The sequence below is a fragment of the Oncorhynchus gorbuscha genome, linkage group LG19, assembly GCF_021184085.1.
Source record: "Oncorhynchus gorbuscha isolate QuinsamMale2020 ecotype Even-year linkage group LG19, OgorEven_v1.0, whole genome shotgun sequence".
Classification (NCBI taxonomy): domain Eukaryota; kingdom Metazoa; phylum Chordata; class Actinopteri; order Salmoniformes; family Salmonidae; genus Oncorhynchus; species Oncorhynchus gorbuscha.
The window spans coordinates 41561698-41575633 of NC_060191.1; the positions used below are offsets into that span (position 1 = coordinate 41561698).

The window sequence follows — 13936 nt, forward strand, 5'->3', positions numbered from 1 at the left end:
GTGAGTCTTACGGTCATTTAAGGTCAGTCTTACGGTCATTTATAACCCCTGGAAGTCATAAGCGCTGACTCATGGACTGAACCCTCATTAACAGCCCTTCAACAGCCAGAGTCACTGACCTCTCCTCCACTCTTTTTCTCTTTCCCTCTCTCTCCCCCCACCTATAAACAGGTAAACACACAAGCATTAAAATGTACAACCTTCACCCAAAATGTAGACGTTCATCACACTGAAATGCACAACTAGCAATGTGTTATTTTTACATTGATTCACTAACTGTACACATCAATCTTGATGTGACTTGTCTCGTGAATCATAATGTCTGGGGTCCTTGCTTACTTCTCTGTACTGTACATGTTTAGAATATATGAATAATACTTCTCTGTACTGTATATGTTTAGAATATATGAATAATACTTCTCTGTACTGTATATGTTTAGAATATATGAATAATACTTCTCTGTACTGTATATGTTTAGAATATATGAATAATACTTCTCTGTACTGTATATGTTTAGAATATATGAATAATACTTCTCTGTACTGTATATGTTTAGAATATATGAATAATACTTCTCTGTACTGTACATGTTTAGAATATATGAATAATACTTCTCTGTACTATATATGTTTAGAATATATGAATAATACTTCTCTGTACTGTATATGTTTAGAATATATGAATAATACTTCTCTGTACTGTATATGTTTAGAATATATGAATAATACTTCTCTGTACTGTATATGTTTAGAATATATGAATAATACTTCTCTGTACTGTATATGTTTAGAATATATGAATAATACTTCTCTGTACTGTATATGTTTAGAATATATGAATAATACTTCTCTGTACTGTACATGTTTAGAATATATGAATAATACTTCTCTGTACTGTACATGTTTAGAATATATGAATAATACTTCTCTGTACTGTATATGTTTAGAATAGATTGAGGAGCGATAGAGTAGTGTGTGCTAACCATGTGTGGCTGGGAGTCAGTGGAGAATGCTTCCAGCATGTGTGACTGAGAGTGATTTGGGTTTTGGTGTTGGTGTTGGCATGGGCCACACTGGATTGTCCAAAACAGCAGATTAAATGCGGATTATAGCCGTGCTCCCACCCCGATCGCTGACTGTCGCTCTCTTCCCAGCTCACACCTCACAACCTTCCCAAACCCAGCACTCTATTCTGATGGCTGTGTTGCCATGACGATACCAGCCCTATAGCACACCTATACTGTCACCAGTTGATTACTGTGGAGTGGAGGTCTCTGGGACTCTGTAAAGGACTGCCGTGAGACTGTGAGTGTACTTGGAGCTACACGTGTGGTAAATATGGATTAATCACGGCTGTGCTGTGTATAATTAAATCATCAGTACAAAATGCAGCTCCAGTCACTCTAGTGCCCTTGTGTGTGTCCATCGAGAGAGGACACCACTGTGCCATGACCCCAGTCTGTCTCTCAGTACTGATCAGCTGCACATGGATAGTGTGTTTGTTTTCAGGCCAGTAGTAGGACCTAATGAGAAGTAGATAGTGGGTACTGTCTCGCGTCAGAGGTCTACAAATGAGATTTACATCCGTACGGCATAGACTGTAGACCTATATAGACACACAAAAAACACAGACACGGATCATTACCTTCTACCCATCTACACACACATACAATATTGGCTCTATATCTGTCACACCAAACCACACAAAAACCCACACCCAGTGACACTCACACACACACTTAGCACTGAGCAGTGTGTACTGGCTCTGCCACGGAGGGTGTGTTCCGGTCTTGAGGGCTATCCTGGACCTCCTCCATCTCTGTCACATTCCAGTCGGTGACAGAAGGAGCAGAGGGGAGCCGCTCCCCTGCCAACAGAGTGCCATCCTCACTCACACACACGCAAACACACACAAGCCAACAGATACGCAAAGACACACCCAAGTAAACAGATACGCAAAGACACTCACACACACAGCTGTTGCCGAGCATTAGAAAGCTGATTGTGTCTGTAATGTCTGACATTCCTGTGTTCTTCCCGTGATCTCTAAGGTGGGTGGATTTGTAATGGACAGCCCAGTAATAATTATATCAGACTATTTGCATCATGTATTTTGTGTGTATGCTTGACTGGGTATGTGGCTGTGTATTAATATAAGTGTGTCTGTGCTGATGGTGATGTTTTATATACAGTACGTGTGTAAGCATGTGTGTACGATTTCATACACTGCATGCGTGTGTGTGTGTGTGTGTGTGTGTGTGTGTGTGTGTGTGTGTGTGTGTGTGTGTGTGTGTGTGTGTGTGTGTGTGTGTGTGTGTGTGTGTGTGTGTGTGTGTGTGTGTGTGTGTGTGTGTGTGTGTGTGTGTGTGTGTGTGTGTGTGTGTGGACGTGTGAGCAGCTGAGGAAATAGGCTACATTCTCTGGGGAGAGTCGATACAGTATTGGCTAAACGGACAAGATTCTGACCTCACCTGAAGCAAGACGTACTGTAGCTGTGGGCTAGGTGCCAAATGGCCTGCTGTCAAGTCAACCAGGTCCTATTGATGCTCAACCATGTTAGCCTGACACAAGACAGACATGAGGAAGCCAGGGAAATACTTTATAGAGAGAGTTAAAGGGATGAGACCAGGTAAAGCAGCAGCAGAAGCCAGGGAAAGAGGGAGCCCTTTAAGAGGATTACACAGCAGTATCACATGGGGAACGCTTAAATCATAGGGCAAACAAGCCAGCTTTGACTCTTCACAGCTTCTTTTGTATGGATCGCTTTTTCAGCCATCACCTACTGAAAAGGACTTGAATACTTTCTGATAACATGACCTAGCCAATTTATTTATTTAACCTTTATTTAACTAGGCAAGTCAGTTAAGAACAAATTCTTATTTACAATGACGGCCTACCCCGGCCAAACCCAGACGACGCTGGTCCAATTGTGCGCCGCCCTATGGGACTCTCAATCACAGCCGGATGTGATACAGCCTGGATTCAAACCAGGGCCTGTAGTGACGCCTCTTGCACTGAGATGCAGTGCCTTAGACCGCTGCGCCACTCGGGAGCCTATGCATTGGACGAGACAGATGGAACACATACACTTCTCTTGTGTCTTTTTATATTAGTATATATCGGTCGTGTTCGTGGTTATCAATAAGATTCCATCACAGATTAACCATGTCTGCACCATTCTACACAACAGGTTGTGAGAGATGTTCTCTCCTGTGTGTGGAATGGTTGTTTTCTGGCTTCCATCCACAGATGACAGAAGACAGTTCCAGTTTAATTTGGTAGCATTGTTATTGCTGGTGTTTAGTTTCTCTCAGCTTGCTGGGTAGTTAAGTTGCCTCTCTTCACTTTAGCCGGTCCTCGGCTCGAATCAGAGCTCATGGGCACCTCTCGTTTTTTCTTCCCATCGGCTGTTGCCATGGTAACTGGCAGAGGAAGTTGGGTTCCGAGGCGAGAGAGGAGGGGAGGGAGGGGGTTTGTGGGTAAAGGCACCAGGGAGCCCCCCCCCCCCCTCCTCTCTTATCCACTTTCCTCAATCAACATATTATCTCCAGGGGTTTCTTAAAGAAACACGGTTGAATCGGTAAGTCACACTTAGGGAAGAGCGACATTCATGGCCGTACGGTACAACAGGGGCTGTTCTTCCTCCATAACAACGTACAGCGGCATCACTTCAAATGGCATCTCTGTATTTCTGTTTTAGCAGGCAAACAATGCAAGCTGCTCCGTGGTTTGTGCGCGGACGGTTGTGACAACGCTTCACTCCGAAAAAGAATGTGTAATTCCACATGTTGGTGCACATTGTTAGTTACTGATCACTGCGGATACAAATAAACCTCCCCCTGGCTTTTGTCCTCAAAGTTGAGAGAGAAACCGTGATCAAATTAAAAGAAGCAGTTTGGGTTCTGGGCATAATGTTTTGATGTAATCACTGGGGATTGGATGAAAACACAGACAGGGTGTTCATTTAACGACAAACAAATACAGGCTGTTGAGGGGGGAGGACCGGAGGACTACTCAGATCGTTTTGGACGTTTTTGCAAGATTCACAAAGGAGATTTCCTTTTCATGTTAAACAGGGCCTGCCGACAATGGTAGCAAAAATGCTTCCCAAACAAAAGGGAAATAGTCTCTATTTGGAGCTGATTCTGTTGTAGTGCCAGGCTGAGGTGGGGAGGGAAAGAGAGGGGGGTTAGGAGGGAGTGAGATGGTAGAAGCAGGAGCACAGGAAGACAGGGAGAAAAGACAGAAAGAGAGATAGTGAGGGGAAAAGAGGAGAAGAAGCAGGTGGGGGTTATGGGCATAGATCATCTAAAGCTATTCGATGGCATTAAACAAACTACTAGGCCTAATGCAAGAATCCTCCATTGGCCCTGGTGCAGATTAAGGTTGTGGGGTTGCCTGTGGAAGCCATTATATCATTCATTCTCCCTGATGAGATTGTGTTCTCTCGTGGCATTTCTTTATTCAAGGAAATCTCTCGCTCCTGCATTTTTTTTGTTGTGACTTTTAATCTCTGTCTGTAACTAATTTGACAGTAACTTGATGTTTTTCCTCTGTACCTAATACTTTTTCACATCCTGTGACTGATACAGTGCGCTAGCTGGCACAATGCTCTAGAACTGCTACAGTGAATACTCAGCCCTAAACTGGCGACAACTGGAAAAGCATTTCATTTTTTCTCTACTGCATTTCCATCCAGCACATACAGGTGGGCGGATTGGGTGCAAAAATAGGTAATAGTAATTCATTTCCAGGCATCTTTTTTTAACCTCTGCAGTCTCTGTCTATGATGAGAGGTATGCCTACATGCGAGTAGCGGCTGACTTTGGGTCAGATGAAATATGCCCCTTGAAACCACAGCTGTGGCGTGTGCAGGCCAGTAAACCGCTCCGATTGGTAGGTTACCAATTCACCCACATCAGCCGAACCGCACTCAACTATTTGGCAACTAAGGTGACAATCCCACTTTGTTCTATTGTCATCACTTCATAAAAGTTATCACAATATTGTTAACGAGTTCCAGGACCAATGGATTGGTATTGTCAGACGCAGGTGGGTAAATCTGTGCCCGCGGAGTAAAAATGATCATTTATAATACAGGTTCAATTCAAGTGTGAATTGCTCTGAACTCTTCGAGAGCTGCAGGCTACGCCACACAAAAGGCTTGCGTTAAAAATGCCTGCTGTGTTTGTATGAAAAATGAATGAGAAGAGAGCTTTGAGTGAGAGTGTCTGAGTTCCATTGACAGTGAAAAAGGAGGGTGCCTCTGAAGCCCACTCGCATAATGAAATCGTAGCCCTACGCTATACAAAAGCAGCGCACACGCTTGTATACATACGTCTCAACATGTCACATTAAGGACACCGCTGAAAAATCACAGTGAATTGCTTCACACCCCCACTACCACAGTAATCTCTCTCTCCCCCCTCTGTCACACGCACAGAAACAGCATGTGAACCGCAGACGAGGTGCATAGTGTCATCGGTTGCTAAGGGGAAAGGAAAAATGGGAAGACAGAGATTGTGCGTTACAAAATTAATTACAGCAAGATCCACTTTAGCAGGGACTGGGATGAGGGTTACGTGTTAAATGAGCCTGACGCTAAAATTAGACCATGAAGCAGAGAGATGTGTCATGTCCCTGTTTTAAATAACTGTTGCGCTGGAGATAAAATGACTGGTAGTAGCACGGAAAACATATTCACGTAATAATGGTTATTTCTCTAATATACGTACAGTGCATTCGGAAAGCATGCAGACACCGTGACTTTTCCACATTTTGTTACGTTACAGCCTCATTGTAAAATACCCCCATAATGACAAAGCAAAAACCTTGACATGAACGGTAAAAGTATATATTTTTAAAAATTATTCACTTGGCTAAGAGCAACACTTTTGGATATTGTATTTTAACAGTATTTCATACATGCTGTGCTTACTTCCTGTACACAAAAGGTGAATGATGGTGGCAGAACAAAGTGCAGTGTTCTGGAAAGTCTGGGTTGATGTGCTTTAGGATATGGGTTGAACTTGAATAGGAAGAGTGAAGCAGAGGTTATAGACAACTATAAGCATTCGTAAAGTATTCAGTCCCCTTGACTTTTTCCACATTTTGTTACTTTACAGCCTTATTCTAAAATTGATTAAAGAATTGTTGTTCTACATGAATCTACCTTTTTTTTCTTTGTCTTTATGGGGTATAGTGTGTAGATTGATGAGGACGGAAAACCCCCAGATTTAATCCAATTTAGAATAAGGCTGTAACGTAACAAAATGTGCAAAGAGTAAACAGGACTGAATACTTTCTGAATGCTCTGTAGATATTGTGCTCAGCAGATGAATGTGCTCCAGATGAATCCCTTGTTCTACCTCATCTAAAGGAACAGTGACATCCTTACCTATCACTCACTTCTCATAATTCCCACATCTCTTATCCAAGTTCTCTCTCTCTCTTGCTCCTGCTGTGCCCAAAGCTACTTCAGTCTCTTTAATCCAATATGTTTTGTTGGTCTTCTACTATCCTTTCTCTCTTCACCACTCCTTCCAGTTGTTAACTGTAACACTGTGTGTATTTTCTACTCTCTCTCTCTCTCTCTCTCTCTCTCTCTCTCTCTCTCTCTCTCTCTCTCTCTCTCTCTCTCTCTCTCTCTCTCTCTCTCTCTCTTTCTCTCTCTCTCTCTCTCTCTCACACTCTCTGTCTCTGTCGCTCTCTGTCTCTCTGTGTGTGCCTCTTTCATACAGGATTCTTCTGACCGTGGTGGTGATCTTTCGGATCCTGATCGTGGCCATCGTTGGCGAGACGGTGTACGAGGACGAGCAGACCATGTTCATCTGCAACACCCTGCAGCCGGGCTGCAACCAGGCCTGCTACGACAAGGCCTTCCCCATCTCCCACATCCGCTACTGGGTCTTCCAGATCATTCTGGTGTGTACGCCCAGCCTGTGCTTCATCACCTACTCTGTGCACCAGTCGGCCAAGCAGCGTGACAGACGCTACTCCTTCCTCTACCCGCTGCTGGAGCGTTCGGATTACGGGCAAAGCGGCACCAGGAAGCTTCGTAACATCAACGGCATCCTGGTGCACCACGGCGACGGTGGCGGGAAGGACGAGCATGACTGCATGGAGGTGAAGGAGATCCCCAATGTGCCGCGGGGGCTCACGCATGGCAAGAAGTCCAAGCAGCGCCAGCAGGAGGGCATCTCGCGCTTCTACATTATCCAGGTGGTGTTCCGTAACGCACTGGAGATCGGCTTTCTGGTGGGACAGTACTTCCTATACGGCTTCAGCGTGCCGGGCATCTTCGAGTGCGACCGCTACCCCTGCGTGAAGGAGGTGGAGTGCTACGTGTCGCGGCCCACCGAGAAGACGGTCTTCCTGGTCTTCATGTTCGCCGTGAGCGGCATCTGCGTGCTGCTCAACCTGGCAGAGCTCAACCACCTGGGCTGGAAGAAGATCAAGGCAGCCATCCGGGGCGTGCAGGCCCGCCGCAAGTCCATCTGCGAGATCCGCAAGAAGGACATGACCCACATGTCGCAGCCCCCCAACATGGGCAGGACCCAGTCCAGCGAATCCGCCTACGTCTGATGGAGACAGGGCTATACGCTGGGTAAGTGAGGGGGCAGGGTAGGGAACGAGTGGGGCGACCACTCCATTCCACTCTCTCTTTTTAGAGTTGTGATGGAAAGAGGAGGAGGGGGACGTGGAAAAAAAGCTGCCAAGGAATATTTGCTGTATTTTTTAAATGTATTATGAGACCAGCTGCACCTGTTCTTGTCACCTTGTCATGTGATTTTGATTTATTGGGACGTTCCCAAAGTGCTGTACGGAAGTCTTCAAGGAGAGGCTTCTGGCTGTTGTAGGGTTTCCGGGCCAGAGGCGGTGGGGTGGAGAAGGGGACCGAAGGGTAGGCTATGTCATGATGCTGTTCTGGCTTATGTCATCCATGATGAAGAGAGTATGAGGGGTCGTGAGGAGGGGTCGTGAGGAGGGGTTGTTAATTGAGAAGGAGCGGAAGAGCTGTCGCAGCGATGATCCGTCTCTCCACAAGCAGCACACACGGTGTCGACTCTCTAGCCCCTCTTTGCTGGTGTGGAGAGAGAATGATGTTCCTCTCAAGCTGGTCTGCAGAGATGACGATGACGGAGAGAGCCAGTGTTCGGGAGTCCTGGAGCTGGTGCCAGAAGAAACTGCTGTTTACATTTGGTCTCCTGGCAAACAATTATTAACACAAACACCATGAAGGAATATTGAAAACATTTTTCCTCCACTTCTCCACTGCTGGCACCTGCACCGTTGAGACTGAGGGTGGATGACAGTAATGTCTTCTCCTCTTTCTCCTTGGTGTAAACTTTAGAGATAAACCCAAGGAGGTCACACATAAACGACACCTCCACAGTCGCAAACCGTTCCCCTCCACACCAACACCCCCCACCAACATCTCTCCAGCATTCCAATGTGTTGCGTGTGTTTGTGACTGACTGAAATAAAGATAGAAATAAAAGGAGACCGAGAAATAGGGAATAAGAGAGAGTAAAAGAGGAACCTTCTCCTTGCAATCTCTATGGTGAAGGACCAGATCATTGTATTACTAATTTATATGTTTATGATATAATTATTATGAGTTGATTTATATTCTCTTTGTGACAAAGTTGGTACCGTCCTTTGGATTTACTTCTCGTTTGAAAGTTCCTGCATAGTATTTCCTCTTTTAGATGAGAGAGTATGTCAAAAATAGATGTATTTGTATTTATGGAGGGAGGGAAGGCCAAAAAAAACATGGTTGGGTTTTATGAGGGTACTTTGTTTTTGTTCATTTCAAAGCATTTTGCCTCCGATCGATGGAACTAAATTTGTGTCTGAGAGGAGGATTGCATGAGGTATTTGAAAAAAGCATGTACACAAGCAGTGCTTCTGAAAGGAACTAAGTGTTGTCATGACTGGTACTCCTGACAGAGAACATGTTCATCTACTGGTTTGTGCTGCATCTCTCTCATCTGTGGTGATCAGCAGGCATGCCTTTAAGAGACTGAGGAAAGTACCAAGGACAATAAGCGCTGCACCATGATCCTTGATCACAGACGGGAGAGAGAAAGGAACTCTCGTTGGGAAAAGCTCTGTAGCACCAGCAATAAAAGCCCAACACACTCGCTCAACGCCACTGAACACAGGGTTCAGCTTTTTTACAATAGTGGTACGCTCTAAAAGGGATCCCACACTTACAGCACAATGGCCTTTGACCCTGCAGTGAGGCCAGACATGGGAGGTGGAGGTGAGGTGAGGGGGGGGGGGGGTCCTTGTGGATATATTGAGGGAGTGGTTTGTACACTGAGCAGTAGTAGTGTCCATGGCGATGAAATAATAAGAATGCCATACATGACCGGCTAGGTGCTTCACCATACTGTACACTGTGCCTGTGTGTGTGTGCTTGCATGCGTGTGTGCTCCTTGGTTTATGTCCCATCCAGAGACAGAATCCCCATCAGCATGGTTCTGCTCGAATGGAAATGCTTTGGCCGGAACATTCTCCTTGTGTTCTACCCCACGATCATATGGGAACCCTGTAATGGGGGTCACCCCAAGCACTGCCAAGGGACACACAGCCTGGAGTGGGTAATCTCTAAAACACTCTGTAGGGAGCAGGGAGCAGGAGAGAGAAGAGGGAGAGGGGAGTTGCTGGTAGACATTGACATCAACATTACGTGTTCTTTTGGCACTTGCGTCTGGTACACTGTAAAACAGAGTAGACAGCCCAGGTTGGAGATGTTTGGGTTTACAGTGACACCGACTGGGCCCGGGCCAAACTAACTCCAGCCGAGAGGGGAGGACAGGGAGGAACAGTCACAGCATGCATTTCACACCACTCAAAATGTATATGATGCAAGCCAAGCAGAGAAAACACATGGGAGGGGAAATATGGATGCCACTACCAGTGGAATATGGAAAGCCAGAAAGCCTTTAGTTGCACATTTGTTTGAAAATAACAGGAAATGAACAATGTCCTAAACAGAACGACAGAAAGCCATGACATCGCTCAGACAGAGCCAAAGCCTCTAAAAACAAAGGCCTTGCCTTTGTCTAGTCTAGTCATTCAATTACAGAGGATTTACAACCAAGTTTATGGAGATAGAATGGTTCAGAACTGTCCCCATGTAAGATGGCTGACAAATTGTTCCCGTCTAGAGCTTTGGGGCTCTATGAAATCAGCCTCTAGTGTTGTATCTCTATGTATGAGTCCAGCTATCCATGCTCCTCCTCTCTAGCCTCACTGAGCACACTACTGACATGGTGGTATAGTCTTATTGAGGTGTGACTGGTGAAGTGGCCAAAGAAGACTCTTTATTCATTCAGGCTCGTCTGTGATTCACCCTCTGATACCCGTCGGTAATCTCTAGTATAGAATTAGTCCCCTTCTTCAGAGCTCGTTGAATGTCCGTGGGATTGGATGTGGCGGAGCCTTGTTCTCAGAAGACCGCGGAGAGGGTGTAATAATAGGAGGTTAAGGCCGGGCTTTCTTTAAATGATCCTGGGCCCTTGTCTTTAAGAAATGGCTTGGTAAGGTTGATCTGAAGTATAGTATGGATATACAGGACTCTCCAGTCCCCCCACGTGTCTCTGCCTTCTGGCTGCTCCCCACTGCTCTCCTGTCTGGTCTCATTGAGGGGTATATAACAGGGTTGGGATGAGGACACTTCCCAAAGTGAACACTTCACAGGGTTCTAGCGGTCCAATGGTCTCTCCAGTCTATATGTGAAAATTATGCCATTTTCTTTTCTTGATTTGTTTCCCTTTTTTTTCCCTGACTTGTGGATTCATTTTATTGTCTGTTGCTCTTTTTTTTTGTACAGTGATGTAATTGAAAGACAAATTGAAAAAGTCGTTTTTTTTTCCTATGTAAAGACCAAAACATTTGAAATGTGCAAACTGGGGGTGGTGTGTTGAAATGTAATGCACTAGTATTGTATCCCTCCCTTGCCAAAGTGATATGCAAATGACATGGGCTTTCAAATGTATTCTTTTTTAAGGCATGTACAATGGCTAGAATAAGCATGTTTCTACCTGTTTTTTTAAAACTCTCTTAAAAAAATAAGAGTTTTTTTTAGTCGTTGTCCAAGCTTTTGAGATAAAACGTATATTAAGTCTTGATGTCAGGAATCTCTCTTTTCCAACTCTTTTACAAGTCAGTACCAACTCAATTAGTCCTTTCTAAACGGAGTAGCGTAGGGTTCAGCCCTGCTGTTTTTTTACCACAATTTTGAGATACTTTGAATTACCTGCTATAAAATATTTAGAATAACAACACTTGAGATGTGAATGCTCTGAATGATACTCTTGTGTACTGCAAGACAAATGTTTCGGGGTAAATAAACACTACATTGACAAAATAGAGGAAACAACATTCCAGAGTAATGTAAATGAATTACGATCAAATTAATTAGCTCTGATGAATGAATCCGTGAAGCCCTACGACACAGTAACATTATGGGGACTGTGTAGCCCTCTGCTTCAGGTCAACACATTGAGGGCTACTGCACATCATACAAACAGTCTCAGGAATTATGCACTTCTAAATGAGTAGCAATCTTTTAAAACTAGATTTTTATTCATATTTCTACAATTAATTCAACAAAACTTTTCTAAACGTTATCAGACTACACCTGCATCCTTTCTTAAAACAGGAAACAGCATATTGCTCAAACGGGCACATAAAGCATTGTCAATCAGTACACACATTAGTATTGTTGCATAACTTCTTGTATCCAAGCCTCAACCAGCCCTCTAGCCTGAAACATTGGTGCTAATCTACCCTCACCCTGTGATGCATTGAATCAGTGACGTAATTTACCAGGCAAGTTCAGATAACTATTTCCTAGGAGATGGAAGCAAGGACAGACAACTCTTCCAATTGGCAGTACCGGACACCATCTGTGGTGGCAGAGAGCAAAACCCTGGAAGTTGTGACACTTTTAAATACCTGCTGTACTGTCACTCTAGCGCACTACTACCACCAGCGCCACCTGTCCTAACCTCACATGTATGGCTGCATCAAACCAGTGGCATGGGGGGTGTGGAGAGGTAACAGACCCAGGTTAACGTCATCGGGTCTGGCACCGCCCACTCTGGAGACAAAGGGACCCGTCTAAACATTTTAACGAGACCGGCTGTGTTGAAGGTTTTATAAACAAGGGCTTTATAGTTTCAGCACAGAGAGTGTGTCTTGGTCTCCTTCATCCCCCTTCACCATAGAAACATAACATACCGCTATCCCAATATTTATCTCCCTAAGAGGACGTGGTGTCTGTTGCTCAAGGACTTAATCAAACCTTTATCCTTGTGCCAATGGGTGATACGCGGTGCCGTCAACTTCACTAGCCTGAAAGACGAACACATCGGAACTCTAGCTCAGGAATATCTACACAAGGCAACAGCGAACATGACGCCCCCCCCCCCACGAATGATGATACTTGCTTACATTCCTTTAGCATCCCACTCTCCACTCTGAGAGTCGGAGCCATGATGAAGCCAACTCTGTCTTGTTATGTGAAGGACATGACACCCACTGAGTCAAGAGGCTTCGACGTGCTATAAGTGCACTCGATGCATGGTGCTGATGTAGTCGAGAAACAGCCACATCGAGCTGGATTAGGCATATTTATTTAGTTTATGGGGGCAATTTCCAACCCTTTAATCTCAATAGTGATGAGGTCATTTCATTCAACCGAGAGCTACTAGATCTAGTGAGGACGGGGCTAAGGCTTTAGTGTGGGGAAAAGCTTTAGTGTGGGGAAAACGCCTACTAGTTCGTATAGCCTACGTGTACCGCAGCAGTCCCCACACCTGACAGAGTGGCCCTTTGTGTCATAAAGTAGCATAGTTAGCGAGCTAGAGTCAAACAATTTTTAAAAAAGCTATTGATTCTTGATCAATAACACCGCTGCACTGTATAATGACCTTAGGCTTCCTTGCAGGAGTGGTTGTTACGGTTACGGCATAAAAAATCATATCAAGAACGCGTTCGGGTACGAGAGTGGGTCGAGGGCGAGGTAATGTCTATATTTGGCTCGGTTGCAACCACAGGGTACTAAAATGACTGAACGTCAGGTATGTGTGTTCTTAAAGGAGCAGAAAGGGAAACATATTAGCTGTAGAAGAACATCTAATTGTTTCATCATAGCTCTGTATATCTCCAACATCTGCATGGATGTAAAAAAAAAAAAAAATATGCCAAGAAATAAAATAAAAACCACTTGTTTGTGATTTTTAATGGAAAACCTGTTGTTTTGACTGCAGATTTCATTTTATATCCAACTGACCTTATTTGAAGGCTTCTTGACCATTGTTTCTGACTTGTGTACTGTATGTGAAGACTGAATAAAACCTGGAATGTTACACACGCTGAGCTTGACCTTATGGTGATTGATAGTGTGCAGCCCTATCTGAAGGGATGTTGGTGTCAAAATGTCAAAACTATGTTCTGCATGTGTTGGTGTGTATGAGAGACAGAGAGAGAGAGAGAGATGGGATACTGAGATGTCAGAATGTCCAGGTGAATGGAATCGAAAAAACTAAAGCATAATATTATCACATGACACATCAACATGTGCTGCTGGCGAAATGGTGAAGCTGACCAAAAACAATAACAATTCCAAATCGTTGCTCGCACTAATGGCATCCGTGATAATAGCGAGGGAAAGGGAGGAGAGAAGGCTGTGTGTGTTTGCGGGGCAAGGTTATTATCAGGGAACTAAAACAAAAACGAATCATAGCAAACTAAATTCATTTCCATAATTAACAAACACGTTTGGAGAAACTAAAACTATACTGAAACTATTATCTTTGACTCCAAAACAAACTTAAAATCAATAAAAAGCTCATGAATTATGTTCAGTTTGAGTGTTTTCCCCTAAACTTTCAATCTAGGTTTTCAATGGGGTTTTCAA

At 44.3% G+C, this 13936-nt stretch overlaps 1 protein-coding gene across 1 annotated transcript in view; it reads left to right on the forward strand.

The window, feature by feature from the left end:
* Positions 1–9248, forward strand: part of LOC124005902 (gap junction delta-2 protein-like) — a 29677-nt gene extending 20429 nt beyond the window's left edge. Inside the window, exon 2 of the mRNA XM_046315545.1 lies at positions 6741–9248. Coding sequence (XP_046171501.1) covers positions 6741–7584 — 844 coding nt within the window. The 3' untranslated portion in view covers positions 7585–9248. The remainder of the gene's footprint in view (positions 1–6740) is intronic.
* Positions 9249–13936: the final 4688 nt, after the last annotated feature.